The sequence below is a fragment of the Amblyomma maculatum genome, chromosome 7, assembly GCF_055883805.1.
Source record: "Amblyomma maculatum isolate TAMU_Amacu chromosome 7, ASM5588380v1, whole genome shotgun sequence".
NCBI classification, from domain to species: Eukaryota; Metazoa; Arthropoda; class Arachnida; order Ixodida; family Ixodidae; genus Amblyomma; species Amblyomma maculatum.
The window spans coordinates 65,060,127-65,080,084 of NC_139350.1; the positions used below are offsets into that span (position 1 = coordinate 65,060,127).

The 19,958-nt window shown below is 43.5% G+C and overlaps 1 protein-coding gene across 1 annotated transcript in view; it reads left to right on the forward strand.

Moving 5' to 3' along the window:
* LOC146183574 (uncharacterized) overlaps window positions 1-19,958 on the forward strand; it is a 57,473-nt gene that overhangs the window by 18,921 nt on the left and 18,594 nt on the right. Inside the window, exons 2-3 of the mRNA XM_084608721.1 lie at window positions 18,273-18,437; window positions 19,084-19,177. Coding sequence (XP_084464847.1) covers window positions 18,273-18,437; window positions 19,084-19,177 — 259 coding nt within the window. The remainder of the gene's footprint in view (window positions 1-18,272; window positions 18,438-19,083; window positions 19,178-19,958) is intronic.

The following is a 19,958-nucleotide window of genomic DNA, read 5'->3' on the forward strand; positions in this document are numbered from 1 at the left end:
CTGCTCCGGTTCCTTACCGAAAATAATTTACATGAGTTCCTATAATATGCCTTATGGCAAGCTTGCGTTGAAAAAAAAAAATCCCATATAAGGCATGCACCGGAAACGCGTACACATTTCCTAACGAAAGTATGAGGCATTGAAGGATTTCGCCTTAATAATTGAATGAAATGGTTTGTCAAAGGGATTGTCACAAGGAACCCTCAACTTTAAGCCCTGATTTGAAAAACTTCCTATTCCAAAACCGCCTGCCTTCCTTCCTTCCTTCCTTCCTTCCTTCCTTCCTTCCTTCCTTCCTTCCTTCCTTCCTTCCTTCCTTCCTTCCTTCCTTCCTTCCTTCCTTCCTTCCTTCCTTCCTTCCTTCCTTCCTTCCTTCCTTCCTTTTTCCTTCATTCCTTTTCCTTCCTTTATTTCCTTTATTTTTGGCTGCTTGTAAATTTATGTATCGTGTCATAGAAACATTTTACTTGCGATTTTAACTCTTGCCATTTGCATACGATCATAGTATGCGTGATACATGCAACAATCGTGCTAAACACCTTTTTTTGTCTTTTACGTCTATTCGAAAGTTACTTTGTATTGTGATTTTTGCCATCATAGTGTTTCATTGCATCCCTCTGCACTAATGTCCTTGAGGGCGACTTAGGCATTTCGAATAAATAAAAAAATAAACAAATCCATAAATAAATAAATTATAAGCAAAATCTGGCTATTTTTTGTTTGACACAGAAAATGCGCGCAGAATAATGGGCATTATAAGGACGGTTTTAATTCTGGCTGCTTTTGCAAAAGAAAGATGTATGGATGAGCTTTCTCTAACACTGCAATTCGACTTAGTTTAGGTTTCTGAGTATCGCTCCTTTCGCTAAAAAGAAAACAAAGTTTGTCATTGTGAGACGGCATCACCTAGTAGTAAGAAAGCAATAACAATTGAGAAGGTGGCATTTATTCCCACCAGAGCGCGCCACGAACCCTACTCCTTTCTTTTTCGTCGCCGCAGGTGTTTCAGGAGGGTGAAGCAAAGGCGCCGACTAGAGGGGAAAGTCGATACCAGACGGAAAGTTGGCAAACATATTCGACAGAGAGCGCGGCAGGACAGCATTCGCTAACGCTGCTGAAACGGCGAAAATACCGCGACCGTCGGGGTCTCCGCTACAACCAGAATGATTGTTCTTACTTGAGAAAAGAACGTGGGTGGCACGTTATTCGCGGCTGCGGCTGGGAAACAGCGTGGGTTCTCTGAATGGGGGCATTAAAAAAAAATATTCCACGTGTAAGGAGCCCCTCTGATATTGTTATCTAAACTAGCAATAGCCACATTTTAGTTTTTCGAAGCATAAAACTAGAATCGTGCTATGAAAGGAACGGAGTATCCAAATGATTGCATTAAATACATTATGTAGTTGAAAGGTATAGTCCATTTCTAGATAAAAACTCTCTCATAGAGTAAACGATATATCAAGGCAACAACTAGCACGCTCGTTACTGAGGCAGCTTGATGGCATCCCGAATAAGCATCCTTTTCTGGTAACGCTAAGTCTGGGCGCCCTTCGATCATCGTGGGCATTACGCCCTATAAGTTAAATACGTTACAAGTCATAATCATCATCATCATTAGCCTGACTATACCCACTGCAGGGCGAATGCCTCTCATATTCCTCCAACTATCCTTGTTCTTTGCTAGCTGCATCCACTTGACCACTGCGAACTTCTTAACCTCATCCGCCCACCTAACTTTCTACCGCCCCCTGCTACGCTTTCCTTCCCTTGGAATCCAGTTTGTTACCCTAAGCGACCATCGGTTATCCTCTCTTCGCACTACATGTCCTGCCCATGCCCATTTCTTCTTCTTAATTTCCACTAGAATGTCGGTAACTTGAGTTATTTCTCTGACCCACTCTGCACGCTTCCTATCTCTTAATGTTACCCCTCCCATTTTTCGTTCCATAGCCCTCTGTGATCTCCTCAACTTAAGTAGAACCCTCTTTGTTAGCCTCCACATTTCAGCTACATAGGTGAGTACAGTTAAGATGCAACTGTTGTATACTTTCCTCTTGAGCGATACCGGTAAGCTGCTAGTCATAATCTGCGAGTGCTTGCCAAATGCGCTCCATCCCAATCTTATTCTTCTTGTTATTTCCTTTTCACGGTCCGGATCTGCGGTTACTACCTGTCCTAAGTAGTCATATTCGCCTATTACTTCCAGTACTTCGCTGCCTAATGTAAACTGTTGTTTCTTCCTGAGGCTGTTGAACATTACCTTAGTCTTCTGCATATTGATTTTCAAGCTAACCTTTCTACGTTTCCTGTCTAGGTCATCAATCATTATTTGCAGTTCCCCACCGAGTTGCTTAGCAAGGCAATGTCATCAGAAAATCGCATATTACTGAGGTATGCTCCATCTACCATTATCCCAACTGCTCCCATTCCAAGTCTCTGAATACTTCCTCTAAGCAAGCTGTGAATAGTACTGGGGAGATTGTGTCTCCTTGCCTAACACCTTTATGGATATTTTGTTGCTTTCTTTATGCAGAACTATGCTTGCTGTGCAGCAACTATATATATCTTACAGCACTTTCACGTACGGCTCGTCTACCCCCTGATTTCGCAATGCCTGTATCACCGCCGAGGTTTCCACTGTGTCATATGCTTTTTTGTAATCAATGAATACTATGTATAAAAGGGCTGGTTATATTCCGAGCATTTTTCTATCACCTGACTGATGGTATGGATATGATCGATAGTAGAGTTCTGTCACCGAAAACCTGCTTCATCATTTCCTTGATTGCAGTCTAAGGTTGTCCTGATTCTATTAGCAATCACCTTAGTAAATACCTTATCCGTAACAGACAGTAAGCTGATTGGTCTGCAATTTTTAAGGTCCTTAGAGTCCCCTTTCTTATGAATGAAGATAATGCTGGCATTCTTCCATGGTTCCAGTACCATCGATGACACCAGGCACTGCGTATAGAGGATGGCCAGTTTTTCTAGCACGATACCCCCCCCCCCCCCCCCCCCCCCCCGTCCTTCAACAAATCTGTAGTTATCTGATCCTTTCTAGCTGATTTCCCCCTTTTCAAAGTTTCTAATGCTTTCTTGACCTCGTCCTTCGTCACTGGTAGAACATCTGACCGTTTTTCCCTATCGCCAATCTCATTACGGTCTTGACTACTTTGGCTACTGTATAGATCTGTATAGACCTCCTCGACTACTTTGACTATGCCCGCCTTGTCCCTTACGCATACATCTGGTTTTTGTCTATGCCCAATTACTTCTTTACCGCTTTAAGGCTTCCCCCGTTCTTTACAGGCTGCTCAATTATCTCCATGTTATACTTCCTTATATTGGCCACCTTGCGCTTATTGATCAGCTCTGATATCTCGGCCAATTCTATCTGGTCTGTTGGATTGAAAGCTTTGATACTCTGGCGTTTCTTAATCAAGTCTTTCGTCTCCTTAGACAGCTTACCGGTATCCTCTCTAACTATCCTACCGCCTACTTCTACCGCGAATTCAGTAATGATATCTCAGATTTCATTGTTCATTGCTTCTAGGGTAATGTCGCTATCCTCGGTTAGAGCTGAATATCTATTCTGTAGCGAGATCCTGAACTCCTCTGCCCCTCCCCCTCACCGCCAATTCGTTGATGGTTTTCTTTCTTACTAATCTGTTGCGGTCCTTCTTCAGATTTAGGCTAATTCGGGACCTCACCATCCTGTGGTCACTGCATCGCACTTTCCCGATTACCTCTACATCTTGCATATTGGATTGGATCTTGCATAATGTGTTGCATATTGCAACACATTATGAAGTCAATTTCATTTTTAGCCTCCCCGTTGGGGCTTTTCCATGTCCATTTTCGGTTCTTCCGTTTGCTGAAGAAGGTATTCATAATTCTTAAGTTATTGCGTTCGGCAAACTCAACTAGTAACTCTCCCCTACTATTCCTAGAACCAATGCCATAGTCATTTACTGCCTGGTCTCCTGCCTGCTTTTTCCCTACCTTCGCATTGAAGTCGCCCATTAGTACAGTATACTGCGTCTTTACGTTTCGCATTGCCGATAAGCTTTCAACTGCCTGGTCATCATAACTACATGTAGGTGCATAGGCTTGTACAACCTTCAGTTTATACCGCTTATTACGCCGAATTACGATGCCTGCAACCCTCTCAATAATACTATAGAATTCATCTATATTACCCGCTATATACTTATTGACAAGGAAACCTACTCCTAGTTGTCGCCTCTCTGGTAAGCCTCGATAACACAGTACATGCCCATCCTTCAGTGCAGTATATGCCTCATTCGGCCTCCTAACCTCACTAAGCCCTATGACATCCCATTGCATGCCCTCTAGTTCCTCTAACAGCACTGCTAAGCTAGCTTTACTAGCTAGGGTTCTAGCGTTAAACGTTGCCAGGGTCAGTTTCCAATGGCGGCCTGTCCAGCGGAGCCAGGCTTTCTTAGCACCCCCTGCTGCGTCACAGGTCTGACCGCCGCCGTGGTCAGTTGTTCCGCAGCCGCTGGTGACTGATGGCCGGGGTTTTATGGAACTTGTCATGAGAGGTTGCGGTCAATTACTGCACCAGGGTGGCCAACTCCTGTTCTGGTGAAGGAGTGCGTTGCCGGAGGTGTTCACCGGCATAAGGCCGCACCCCAAACTTATTATGAGAGGTTACGGCTAATCGACACGCGGATATATATACAATTTTTTAATCCGGTGGAGAATTGCGCGGCACAGGGATTTGAACACCGGCCCTCTTGCATGCGAGGTGGATGTTCTACCGCTACGCCACCGCTGCACCGTTACAAGTAGAAAGTACTATCTTCGAAAATGTATCAGATTCTACTCGACATTGGTTCCTTAGATTACTGCTATGCTAAGGCACTAGGGATAATACAGAACGTGGAGTTTGGAGCTTGCAACGTGTTGGAGTGTCTCACGGGCTTTCAGACACAGCCTAGGAGAGGGCTGCGGTTAATTTATACTACACGGTAGTGTTCCGTTACGTGACATCACACAACACACAAGTCTTTCGGCATTTCCATTAAAACGCGGTCGGCCAGCCAGGGAGTCGATCTCGCGACCATGGGAGTGGCAGGCGAGCGGAAAGGCCATACCGCCAATGAGCAAGGCCAAACATTGCCGGCAGGTAAATAAGCAGGCCAGATGAGCCGTTAAATATGTTCTGTTGCGTTTGAAAAGCTAGGCTGCTTTCTTGTACGGGTGCGCGTGGGATTCAATCCAAGAAAGAAGCGTCGCATAAGTTTATTTTGCATCATTATGGCGACGGCTGTCCTCATTTCAACGTCATGGGAACCACATTACATTTGGATTTCTCCTTGAGATCGTTCATCTAGAGTTCTATTCCTTTCCGAAAAGGCGAACGACAGCGTAAAAACGTTTATTGAAAAATGGACTATTTACTGACAGCTAGCCGTCCGATATCTTGCGTATTTCTTTTTGGTTTTTCGGTATTCCTCATTGTAACGCAAATTTTCTCTCTTAGGGCGCAAAAATGCCTGGGGAAACCTTGTTTTCACTTTATTTTATTTACCATCTATTGTTTACGGCTAACTAATATTTTATGTGAAACGCTCCTGCTTTCCTCTTTTTTCAGTGTCGCGCTATTTTTTAGAGACGGATTTTGCAAATTTTTGATTCCGAAAGCACTGATGCCATCATCAGAGCTGGGTAATGATATTGCTTGTGCCTGGCTCCTGATTTGAAATGCTTTTAGGTGGTAATATCGGTATAACCAAATTGAACTCAGGATAGAGCCGCGCAAAACCACCTGCTTGTGTGCACATACATTTGTGGGCCTTCCATACTTAAAACAAACAAACAAACAAACAAACAAACAAACAAACAAACAAACAAACAAACAAACAAACAAACAAACAAACAAACAAACAAACAAACAAACAAACAAACAAACAAAGAAAAACGGAAATAACTAACGAAGTGGAGTGGATTCTAAGTCGAGAATTTATCTCGGCAAGCTGGTGCCGAAAGCCGATTGCCAAGCCTGCAGACTGCAACGCATTCTCGCGCTACTGTGCAATGCCCGTCGTCGTCTCCATCAGCTTCCATCTGTGGGCAAGTACTTTCGCACGCCCTACTCGGTTTAAGTACGTCACAGCCCTGTACTGTTTCATTATTTCGAGAAAAACAGGTGGGGAGACAGATTAAGTATATGTGGCTCTGAGGTGACGTTTGTTCAGTAAATTTTCGCTCCATGGAGCAGTGCTGATTCCTGCTGGTCCCCCTTGGTGAGGCTTCAAAATAATCGCACCGTTTATGGCTTTCCTGGAAGGAAAGGGCGCGTTAATTTTCAGAATAAAAATATCTGAGGCGATCCAGGCAATAAAGAAAAATACTAAATATATTAGCAGAACAGCTCGTTATGGCCGCTGCGGTGGTACAGCAGTTTGGGCACCCGGCTACTGCGCCCAAGTATGCGGGATCGAATTCTGGCCTCGGCGGCCGCTGTTCGATGGAGGCGAAAGGCAAGGAGTCCGTGCGCTGTGCGGTGTCAGTGCGCGTTAAAGGGCCCCAGGTGGATAAAATGTCCGGAGCCCTCCACTGTGGCGCCTCTCATAACCCTAGTTGCTTTGAGACGTTAAAGGCCACAAGGTGACCCAAACCAAACAGGTCTTCATGCAATCAACAAAAACACCAGTGGAAAAACTGCGAGTGTCTGAGGCTATTATGGGATGACATTTTTTCGGCCTCCATTAGGTGCCCTATCTGCGTTTTTTACAGGTGTAGTGTTACACATAATGGGACAAAAGTCGCAAAGTTACAATGCTAGCGTGGCTGCTCTTTGAATTAAATATGGTTTCAACAATACTGATATAGATAAACAGAAATAGTTTCTAACTGCTTTCTAAAGTGCAAAAGTTAGGCCCTAAAAGTGAACATTTTTAAATCTACAGTAGCAGTCACCAAGTAATGGTCATACTGCCAAATAATGAACCCAGGCTGATATTTGGCGCGATTACGGCGCAGGCGTTAGCAAGCGCAATAGAGCTGGCAATGGGAAGGGTTGCTATAGCGAGCATGCGTGGGTCAATGGGTCGCTGGCCGACAAAAGCCTCCATTAATCTCCACATGGGGAGGGTGTTCGTCTAGGAATGTTGTGCCGCAATTCCTCTGCTCCATACCATCCAAGCACACACTAGGTGCGACTGGAACTGTATTCTTCCCTTTTTTGCTGCAGTGATGTATGCTGCTTGGCTCAAGAAAGGAGCGCATGACTATTCTATGGTTTGCCCCGTCGGCCAAAGGTACTGACAGAGATAACAAAATCGCAAACGTTAATGAATATATTGTTTCTTTAATCTTGCGCTAATGTATGTTTGCCTTTTTGGTTCCTAGCTCCAGCAAACGGGTTTCATTTTTCACTCTATTCTGATTTCATTACCGAGCTAAGCAGGCTAGTTTGTTTGGATGCATAAAATCACAATTTGATTCAACAGGATGCTCAGTGCTGTTTCCAAATGACCATTTCGAACCGCTGTATTCCTTTGTACCGTTTTATGGCTCCTAGATAGGGATGTTAACCGCAAAAGCATTCGGTTGGCTACCCTACACTGGGATGAAGGGATTAAAGAGGAGAAGGGAAAGAGTTTGTCGCACAAGCAGGTGGCTGGTAGAGAAGTAAACAGTGCCCTGTATGCCTTAAAGACGGTCGACTGCCGTGGCTACGGACAAAGGATCTTATCCGCCGTTAAAGGGCGAGGGTTGAGGTGGTCCAGCGCACAACGCAGCTTATATCTTTCACTCACAAATGCAGGGCATTCACATAAGAGATGCTCGATTGTCTCTTCAAAGCAACAACTTTCCCAGACACGCTGTATTAAACGCATAAGGACGTGAGGCTACTGGTAAGCGTAGCTGAAAGGTACGTGTATTACACACTAATTATATTCTCTGTTGCTTATTTATAGTTGGTATGTTGCAGCGTCACGCTCATGCGGTTTATAGGTATCTTTAGGTTGTTGTACCTGGGGGCGTCATAAGTGCCAACACGAAAGTATTATAAAAGCCAAAAGAAAACTCGTTTTGTTGAAACTGATTTTCATAACTATAATAAATGGTTATTTGTTCACTGACTTCAAATATATGAAAAACTTCCTTTGATACCTACGTTTATATTAAATATTTTTTTTTATAACCGTTACGCTTGCCTTGTTTTAGGCGACCGAGTACGCGTAAAGACATATTTTAACTACGTGTCGTAGCCCTAACTATACGCCAATGGCATGGCTTAATATTTTACATGATGCCTATGAGGCTGATTTAGGAGCAACTTGGAAAAGCTTAACAGTTGCTTAGTCTATGGGGTTTCTTCTCTAACTGCATTAATTGCTCAAGCATTCCTTTTATCTATCTGTAAGTTAAATCCCGAGCGGTATTAAACCTAATAATAATAATGTAATAGTATAATATAGTAATATAATATAGTATAGTTATATAGTATAAGAAAAAAAGGTGATCCCCCTGAGAGCTTCATAAAAGAAATCATCACATAACAAGCGTGCACACAAAGCTCCGACCGGTCGATGAAAAACACGCCTTTTGCACGGTGCGTGCCACGCTCCCGTGAGCGTGACGAGTTGTCTGTGCTCTTCTCAGGTATGGTGTTCACACGGTGAGCATGGCAACCGGTCGAAAACATTGCTTCTCTGAACAATTGCGACGGCGCTCGGCTTAGTGCAATGGTAAGTGCTTGCTTGCGGCATACCATGCGCAGGGTGCACGCGTAGTTCCGAATAGTTTTTTGGGCTCAGGTTCATCCGATGCATTGTTTTAAGCCTGCTCTGGCGGATATCGAGCATTATAGACAAAGATGTGTATTTCGTTGACGCGTAGCCTATGACGTGGCGTGGTGGTATCGTGGTGCAGAAAAGCTGCGCCTGCCTGGTTAGCTCCATACTACTCCCTGGTGCGTCGTTGACGGAAGCAAACTTCGCACAAAAGGGCGTTTACGAAAGAGTCATCAGTTGCGCAACGAATCAGCGAAAAAATAGACAGTCGATAGTAACTTCATGTAAAGCATTTATTAATTTATATTACGAAAATATCTGAGAGTAAATTCAAACTTCGTTTAGAAAGGCCTGGAGACTTCATCGATAAAGATTTAGGATTCTTCCAAGCATTTTAACTTTGCTCATAGCGTGAATCCTTCAAGTAAGACCAGGCTATATGACCTGAACCTGGTTGACGCACTCTTTTTTTTTCTTTGTTACTATGAGTCGGAGCAATGAAAAATGACATCGAACATATTAAAGGGCGGGGGAGCCTTGCGCACAACTACACTCTGAGGAAGGCCATCTAACTTAGCAATCTTTTTATTCTCTGTGTGCCAATTCTAATTCAACTAGGGTGGCACATGCCCAAGGACTAAGTACCTGTCCCAAACCCGCAATTACCCTTCAGTCATTTGCTTTCCGAGTGGCAGTATTACTTCCTCACGTACTGCTGTCACAAGGAAACGCGACCCTCTACAAATATGCACATTTGAGTACTGGCTCAAAAGCCACAACGCGGCGGAGCCATGTTTTATTGTGTGCGTTCCATGACATGCCTCGTGTGAAGAATTTACCTAAGCAAACATGTAACCAACGCGTCAGACTAAATTTAATGCTTCGAGAAATTTTCAGGGTGATCCTCCATGTCTCCGAAATGAAACGCGCTTCCATATTGCGGCCTTTACGGGGGGAAAAATACTGACATGCGATCATGCCGTGTGATGCGGCGAAGTAGAAACAGCAGGCAGTCTGACATTCGCATTGTATTTGCCGCCTTCCTTCTTGTTTATTTACGAAAGCTGCAGGTCTTCCTCGGGCCCATACAGAAATAGTAGAAAAAAAAATGACATACCAGAGGCACTCAGAAAAGTGTAGCGCTTGTATATAGTGTAATATGATGAACAATGTGATTTAGCGAATTAAAAAAAAATGTCTAAACCAGGCTACTTAGTTTATATATTCAGTGAGCACTGCGATTTGTTACAAACTGCACGCAGAGGGGGGTGACGTTTAGATGTGACGCTTATTATACTGTCACTTTTTCAGAGTTCTATGAAGATACAGGAACTTCTTGCGCTGCTTACTGTGCTCAGTCAGGTCATAATGATTCGTAATATTTATAGCATGCCAGCGAAACGACGTGGAAAAGAAAGCTAGCTCGCAGTGTCTCTGAGTAATGTCATTTGGAACAGCTAGATTATTTAATAGGTGCCAGCCTTATCTGTAACATTCGCTTTTTTGTGGAGAATACAGGCACTTTATGTGTACTGTTACTTATACTTCACTTTATAGCTAAGCTAGGTTGACTTTAAAAATGAAAATGGTCAACTTTCATGACTTTACAAAACCGTCAACCTACCACATTAAGGTTGTTAACTGCTTTTGAGCCTCTGAAATCATGCGCTTTTGTCGGAGGTTTTCGAGCTGCCATTTCGAATTTCTGCTTTCAACTAATTCACACCCTACTCCATGCTTCAGGGCAGCGGTAGCTGTTTGCTAATGTTCCGCCTTATTCGAAAGTAACGAATTAATGGGGTTTGTTTCCCAGGCGCATAGCGAAACTCTACGGAATGCCTAAATATAAGGTCTAAAAAGTTAGACAAACGTTATCCCTACCTTACGCGTAAAGAGAGCCAGCCTAGGAAAGGGGGGTGGGGGGCCCCAGTGAATCAACCGGTAACCGCGATCGTCTTTTTTGTTTCAGAAAAAAAAAATATTCTACAAATGAAGTCAGGGCTATTTCCTCGCCGTTCGGATTTTTCGCGCATTAAGTGTCGTTCTCCTTTTCAAATTGTGAAAAAAAAAAAAGTCAACTTTGGAAGATGCCATTACATGGCCCAAACTTTGACCTTGTAAGGTTCTCCAGTTTTGCAGGCGGTTACAATAAATGAAGTGGTGTGTTGGAAAGTGTGCATTTCATTTAGAACTGACCCGAAGTAAAAAGTAGGAATGGGAATAAAATCATTTACGAAGCCATCAATGTTTAGCCAAGTCTTATGTGAAGGAAAACAAACGTTATGTTTACTTAACCTTGAGCAAGCCGGTTTTTAATCAACCACTTAAATGATGAAAGTTGCAATGATCGTATCATCAAGAAATAACTACAGAAATAAAATTATGTTTTTTGCCACATAACGACACTAATGTAAAACAGAATAAGCCCGCCATAACCAAACGTCAGCCACTGCAACTTTCTCATGAGAGCTGCGAGTTACATCGTTCACATTTCTTTTTTGTTTGCTTGTCAATTGCTTTGAAATCACATTGATGGCTTAGTAAATTGAGCATGTACCTCGTGCGTACGATATCCAAAGTTCATTCCACAGTGGCAGACTTCCAGTGTTAGCCGGAGGCCTTTTCTAAAGATATCTGACTGGTTTCTGGCGACATTTCTGTGCGATAAGCTGTTTTGATAAGCTGTGCGAAGAGAGGATAACCGATGGTCGCTTAGGGTAACAAACTGGATTCACAGGAAAGGAAAGCGTAGCAGGGGGCGGCAGAAAATTAGGTGGGCGGATGAGGTTAAGAAGTTCGCAGGGGTCAAGTGGATGCAGCTAGCACAGAACCGGGTTATTTGGAGAAATATGGGAGAGGCCTTCGCCCTGCAGTGGGTATAGTCAGGCTGATGATGATGATGATGATGATGAAGCTGTTTGGCACCCACCTTTCTTTTGCGCCGAAGATTTGGCTTGGTTTGGTTTGTGGGGTTTAACCTCCCAAAGCGATTCAGGCTATGAGAAACGCCATAGTGGAGGGCTCAGGAAATTTCTACTACATGGGGTTCTTTAACGCGCACTGACATCGCACAGCACGCGGGTGCCTTGCTCTTCACCTCCATCGAAAAGTGGCCACCGGGGTCGGGATTTGATCACGCATCCTTGGGCACAGTAGTCGAGTGCCCTAACCACTGCACCATCATGCGAGTCCCTTTTCATTGAAGTATCTGAAGGATTAAAAAATTTTGAGCTCCTCATTTTCGCCTCAAAGTTCGTCCTAGAACTTCTTCAAAACACCTATCACCTAGCCGTAGACACACACGCGCACTTGTCTGCGTTATATAAGTGCTTGGGAATGCATCCTGTGACAAATATGAAAGACATCGCGTTGAACTGCTTCTTTCGTCCTCCAGATTGTCTTTTCTCCGTCCGGATACCCACATCACAGGCGCTTGTGCTCGGCTATCCCGTGATTTCGTACACAGGGATAGATGCGGCTAAACATAAGCGCTTTTTGGTTGTGGTATGTCGTAACGGGGCCCTCGCTTGTGATACTACGAGGTTACGCTGTTTTGAACAAAGAAGGGCAAAGGAATTCAAAAAGAAAAACTATACCTGGAGCAGCGCGTCAAATCAGGCACGCCTCAGCAATTGCATGCGTGTTTTTAATCACCTCCTGCGGTATTGGTTTTCGCGTGTTTTGTCCCCTTATACTTGGCGCTGTGGTAACTTTCGTGTTTGTAATTGTCTTTAGAGGGCCCGGAACACAAGTGCCTTCATACGCACAACATCGTGGCTCGAGCGCGTCGGAATCTTTGACTAAACAAAATATGAACTTTATCTATAGGATGGGGACGCTAAGAACTCGAAAATTTAGAGCCCAGTAAGCTTACCGTCCATTGCCAACGAAGGTAATCGATGAATGATTCAATGAAATCGTATCATGAGTCAACAGAAGGACTAGGCTGGCTTCTCTGAAAGCTCCTTGAAATTAGAGTGCTGCTCAAAAGCGGAGAGACCCCGTGATTTGACAAAACTACACGGTAGCGTTTACTGACGCCGCAGTGGCTGTTTTCAAGATTTGTATATGGTTACCATCATGATATGCTTGCGCGTTTACCCGATCACTATTGTAAGGCGCGCATTTTTATATAGAAAATCATCAATCACAGCAGATTGCATAGTCTGGCCACTTTTTGCAGCCCTGTACATCATATTTGCCCCATAAGTCGGATAAGGGAGAGATGCACAGTATACAGCCAACTTTTAGCGTTGGAGAAAAATCGCAAGTTTCAGAAGAACTATGCAAAACTAACGTCGTAGAGTAAAATCGCTGGTGAATGGTTCAGCCCTCGTATCCTTATCAGAAATCCCTGCGACAGCCATTTCCCGCATTTACCAAGTTTAAATTGCTTCTTTTGTGGGAAGGCATACAACATCACCGGCTCTCTCGTACACTTCCCCTTGCGGCCACGGTGGGCTCTTGGCTACGCCGTTACGCCGCAGCAGCGGGGAAAAAGCGCGCGGCCTCTCCTTTCTAGACCTCGTGGCCAGCCTCCTTCCCCCCTCTCCTGTGTCCTCCGGCGACGGCGTGCGCTAGGTTGGCTGGGTCATGGCCCCCGAGGGGGGTGATCTCGGAGGCCATGGCTGGGTGTGGCGGTGGGCCGTGGCAGACAGGAGTGAGTGAGTGCGGGTAACGAGTAGCGAGTGCGGACCTCGACGAGCGAAGGGGGTGGACGCGTCCATGACGACGACGGACTGATAAGGTTAAATCTGCATGTTGCAGGATCGCGCGCGCGGCCGAGGAAGACCGACGGAGAACCTCTCCAATAAAAGGATAACCCTTTGGTCCTCGGTGTTCGTGTTGTTCATTGGGGCCACCAGTGCTGCCTGAGCTAGCAGAGCGGCGTTTGGCTCTGAGAGCGGAGCCGCAGCCCTGTAGAGTATCTCGCACTATAAATTTTGGCCACCAGCCTCCAATTTATTGCTTCGCGGCCCTTCGAATTGGCGGGCACTATCGTTCGCAGATTAGTTCACAAATTCCAGGCTTGAGGGCACTGCCGTCGAGGGGAGCACGTGGAATATTTCATTTCCTTGGCTTTCTGTTCAGTGCGGAGATACCCAACAAGTTGCGCACATCAAACTAAGAATACGAGTTAATCGACTTTTGGGACGTTCTACACTATCACGCTGGAATAGGCGCGGAAAACGCAATAGGTAAAATTTGGTTTCATTGAATCTATAGGGATGAACGTTTATGAGCCATCTGGGCTATATAGGACGCCGCAGTCGAAGGCTCGGAAAATTTTATTCCCTTGCGATTCCTTAACATGCGCGAACATTGCACATTAAAAGGGGGCATTGCTTTTGACCTCAACTTTGACCTCAATCGAAAAGCTGTCGTCGCCGTCGGGAGTGAAGCCGCGCTCCTAGGAGTTGAGTGGCCTAAACACTGCTTCACTGCAATGGGAAAAATAGCTAAATTAGTTTTTTGTTTTAATTTTCAAACACCCTCCGCCTTAATAAATGTGCAGTGCTCAAAACCTCGATTAATTATCATCTTCCTGATATGTTGCGTCGCGTATTTAAGCCTTAGCCGACGTTATATAGTTCCGCACCTGGTATAACTGATGTATTTATGGAGCTACGTCTTATTTTTGCGATGCACAACTCTGAATGACTGAATAAGGTTACTGAGCCTAGCAGTAAATGCCATGAATACAATAAAATCTATGGTCGCGTCGTATGTATGACGAGCAAACGGTCCAAAAGCATTTAAAATTTCGTTGAGAGGGCGAGATCAGAGACATATGTGTTTCTTAAACGTTTTGCGGCGCAATTATCCGAGTTTTTAGCAAAAATCTTTCAAGTTTCTTTACTTTCTGGTGAAGTGCCGGAAGACTGGAGAATGGCCCGTGTTGTTCCAATTCATAAGAAAGGCGATAAGCTAACCATTTCTAATTACCGTCCAATTTCTATCACTTCTTCTTGTTGCAAGTTATTAGAACACATAGTCTCTGGTTATCTTAACTCCTTTCTAGCTGAAAATAACATTTTATCCTCCTTGCAACACGGCTTCAGAAAGGGTATGTCCCCTGTCACGCAGTTGGTAACCACAGTTAATGAATTCCAAGTAGTTCTCGATAAATCTGGGCAGATTGATGTCCTCATTTTAGACTTCTGCAAGGCCTTTGACACAGTTTCCCATAGTAAACTCATTTATAAATTAGTAAGTATCGGCGTCCCTAACTACCTTGTTAATTGGATTAATGCTTATCTTACATACAGGAAACAATACGTAGAGGTTAATGGTTTCAAATCAAACGAGTTTTCAGTCACATCAGGTGTACCCCAAGGGAGCGTGTTGCGACCGCACTACTTTTCATAATTTATATTAATGATCTGTCTGTTTCTCTTCCTGATAATGTCTCTTTAAGGCTTTTTGCAGATGACTGCATACTTTTTAAGACCATAAATGAGCCCAACGATCACTACACCTTGCAAAATTCGCTATTAGCTGTTCACCAATGGTGTCTTAAATGGGACATGAAATTAAACCTCGACAAAACAGTCCTATTGCGAATTTCACGTAAAAAACATATCAGTCATTTCTCTTACAGCCTGCTTAATCATTTAATTGAGGAGACTACACATTATAAATATTTAGGGGCAACCTTAACTCATGATTTAACTTGATCTTCTCATATTTCCGACATTTGTTCCTCCGCATTTTCCAAGCTGTGCTACTTGAGGCGGAAACTTAATGATGCTCCAAGTAAACTCAAACTTCTTGCATACACATCATTTATTAGGTCTAAATTAGAGTATGCTTCAGTTTTATGGGATCCTTATTTAAAAAAAGACATACATAAAATAGATATGGTGCAAAGGAAAGCGGTTAGGTTCATTTACAGTAAATACAAGAGGTCAGACTCACCTACTACACTAATGAAAGCTAACCATATTCCACTACTTGAAACACGCAGAAAAATGTCCCGTTTATTGTTTATGCACAACCTCTTAACACACAAATTAAACATACCTCGCCCTGAAATTCTTAAACAATTGTCGCGCAGGACACATCATTCAAGAAGTAACCTGCTCGAACCCATTTTTGCAAGGACTAACTCTTTCAAGCACAGCTATTTTCCACGGACCATTTCCGACTGGAACTGTCTTCCTGAGGCCATTCTCCAGTCTTCCAATTTCATTAAAGCTCTAGAGTTGCATTTTTTTTTAATGATACAGTGTTGTATTTTGTTGACTTGTTCATTTACTCTAATCCCGTGTTTTTATTTTTATTTGTTGTTTTAATGCCTTGTATATCCACTCCTGCCTGGGCCAAAATATTGGCCTGCAGTATTTTGAAATAAATAAATAAATAAATAAATAAATAAATAAATAAATAAATAAATAAATAAATAAATAAATAAATAAATAAATAAATAAATAAATAAATAAATAAATAAATAAATAAATAAATAAATAAATAAATAAATAAATAAATAAATAAATAAATAAATAAATAAATAAATAAATATGTTGGATATTCACGTGTGAATATTAACCATGACACCCGTACTGTATCCGAAATAAAACAGCCTTCTCATCAACGCATGCAGCTCAAAATATTTTGACTACCTTTCGGAGGCACGCCTATGATTAGTACAACTAACACTTTTAACAAGTGTCGGCATCCTCGGTCGATGGTGCCGAGGAGGCGATGGTGGTGGGCCGATGGGAGCGGCGATTTACATTAGTTCAACATTTCTAACTGCCTCATGGGAAGCTATTGTCCTCAAAAGACACTTTTGCCCCACTAGAAAGAACGCACATTGTCCAGGGTTGTGTTTTGATCTGTGAAATTTAAAATACTGCTCCACGCAGTATTTCCTACATAACCCTAAGTGTTCTGCTATCCGGGCATAAAAGCTAACGGAAAACGCGAAGTACTTTGAAAAGGCGAGCGAACGATGATTGCATAAACAGCGCAACGCACAGAAGCAAAAAAAAAAAAAAAATAAAAAAAACGAACACAGTGCTGACGCTATGGCTATGGAATTATAGCGCGGCGTTCCGTCTTTTATCATCTATATCCTTGAGCCATTGCGGATTTCATCTTCTTGCATGGAACCGCCATCTGGCTATATTATAGAATGGATCTCAGTTTTCCTTTCATTTCTGTGTTGGTTCGAGGAAAATAGATATCGAATTTTGAATAGAAGAACTTCGTTGAATTACCAAAGGCAAGTCATTTCCTGAAGACGTCGCTTCATTTCAGTAGTTTCCTTCGTATAGTCGTGCTTCAATATATCGCTGCCGTCTCAGCAAGGAGGACAGCTTCGAGTTGGGTAAAACATTGCTTTTTGGGCAGACATTTCTGTCGCATTATGTACATTTTGCTTGCGCCATAAAAATGAATAAATAGTTCAGACAAAACATCGCATGTATCAGATGCCCTTCGGCAGCAAGCATATAGCTACGTATCAGCCCCAACAAGGCTGTTTCTGCACACGCGCGGACAAGCGCAAACTGGTGAGCTGAAATATATTGCCTTGTTCTTCACTCGTATCTTCGAAATAAAGAAAGTGAAAATTTTGCGATCAAGTGAAATATTTTCCACAGCTGCGTATCGTACCATAAGCGTCCCTTAACGTGATAAGTGGCGAAACCAGCTTTCGTGGCAACCTTGAAGCATGGGGGTTACGTTGACAATTATATGATACATTTTTGCTCAGCAAGGTACACGATGGAAAAAGCAACGTATCCATAATGACAGTGATTGGTATGCAGCAAAAAAAAAAAAAAAAAAAAAGAAAAAAAAAGAAATCGTGCAAAGGGTAGTAGACTTTCGCAAAGAAAAATATTGGCTTGGTTTTGGCATGTGGGTTTAACCTCCCAAAGCGACTCAGGCTAGGAGAAACGCTGTAGTGGCGGGCTCTGGAAACTTCAACCACGCCGGGTTCTTTAGCGTGCACTGACATCGCACAGCGACGGGCGCCTTGCTTTTCGCCTTCATCGAAAAGCGGCCGCCGAGACCGGGATTTGATTTCGCATTCCTTGGGTGCAGTAGTCGAGAGCCCTAAACCACTGCGCCACCCCGGCGGGGTTTTCGCCAGAAAAACTCTCAGATTTGTTTATGCACAACTATGTACAAGGGCCTTAAGTGTTTATAGTTTTGCGGCCGCTGAATTGCGGCGGATTAAACGATAACGGCGGAATAAATGAGACAGCACCATTGAGTGCAGTCTGAGTGTTCAATGGAATCAAGCGTCCCGAAAAGCACCAAGCTCTGGCCAAGTGTTTCTTGTTTTGGTTTGTTCCCTTTTACCCTCTACAAATACCCACTAAATTCCCAACCAAGCAGCCTATATTGGTTTGTTTCACTGGTCAGAGAACGTAGAGTATGGCCTGCTACAAAGTATTGCTCGAATGATACATCCACACGCGGCCTTCCTGCCGCTCAAGTGGTCGTAGCTCGTTTTTAGATCTCATGCTGTTGCTTTGCGCGCGGATGCAGGCGAACGGCTGGCTTTCATTCGTGGCCGTGTGCCTGGCAGGTGCAGCCATCCTCTACCAGGTGGAGGTGGACCATGACCGCTGGGCTGCCTCGCAGACCATTACGCTCAAGGCCAACGCAGGGGACGCCTTCCGCTTCGTCACCACCTCCGAGTACATGAGCAAAGTTAGTCATAGCTGACATTGTTGTCGCTGCGATCGGTGCATTGTGACATTCAAATTGCGTGAATGGTTCACCTCGATAAAGGAATCTTAGTAAGGTAAGTAAGCGCATGCAGTTACGATTCTGAAAGCCAAGGGTGTTCTTAAAGTCTGCTGCTCTAGCAAGGCGAAGGAAAATCCCAATGTATAAAAAAATATAGCGCTGTTTGAAACAGCCATTATCATTAGAAGCTATCAAGTATAGGGCAGTACATAAAAAAGGTCTTTGCTAGAAAGCCACTTCTTCGTAACTCAACGTGTCGAGATCATATAATGTCTTTGTTCAAAAAAGAAAGCCGAGATTCATGTTGTCTTGGATCCCTATGAATGCAGAAGCACCGCCGCTAGGCTCACCGGTGTTGTTGTACCTTGCCAGCTTTTGGACTGAGCAGAAGAGCTGTCGATTCGAGCCAACTTGCGCGCTAAAAAAAAGAAAAAAAGAAAAGAAGCATTCATTCTCTCCCGAACAGATGTTGTTTGAACGTAGTTCTGCTCTAATGTAGCCAGGTTAGCATGCGTCGCTTTTATGTCCCCCGGCCTAACCTAGCAGTCACTTGACGATTCATATTGTTACCTAAATTTCTTAATTAGCTTAATTTCCCTCTCTGCAGTGGCTACCTTTCGTAAGTGCCGTCCGCGAAGCAGACGGCAAGCAGATGTCTGTCGGGAAGGAGTATCGTGCCACCTACGAACTTCCTATCATTGGTAAGATATCAAAAAAAAAAAAAAAAAATGTGACGTTCATGTGGTGTTGAAATATTCATAGCTTTCCTAAAACAGCATGCGGGATGAAAATTTTGAACGTCTGTGCGGTTTTAAGAAGCCTTGTCCCCAAAGCACGAAACGGGCCACCAAGTTTAATGACTGATCACGTCCTGACCTAGGTACAATTTACACGGCTTGTTCTACTGGTAAGCCCTTGGAGATATGAATGGAATTCAAGCTCTCTAACGCCGAAACATTCCTTGTCAGCCAGATCAAGGAACTCTTCTACTTTTTTAGATCTTTATGAATGGTAATCGCACGTCCTTAAAACAACTACTTAGCTTACACAAGATGCTAATCGAATATGTCGGAGAACGTCAAAGCAAAGCTGAATGTTCGGCAAAACGAGTTCACTGATTCTTCAGCTGCCAAGCTTTTTTATCTGTCATTGCAATCCAGTGTGGCAAGCTTCTGCACAAGGGTAATATGTAGTACCTCTTATCACCCTGGTATACTATTCCGCTTTTTATAAAAACATGTGTCTAACGACCGTGGTCGTTCTGTAGTTGCTATCTATTACATGATGCCTTGTAACTTTAGGGGAATGTGTAAATAGAGAAACATCTTATAGCATGAAGCGCGTTTGGCACAGGTCCGCTTTTATGGCAAAATAAAAGAACACTTTTGAAGAAACAGGCTTTCTGGGCAGTCCGTGAAACTCACCACCTTCTCCAATTTGCGCAGCCGAAGCCACCGGCACGTCAGTGTGAAATAGCTATTG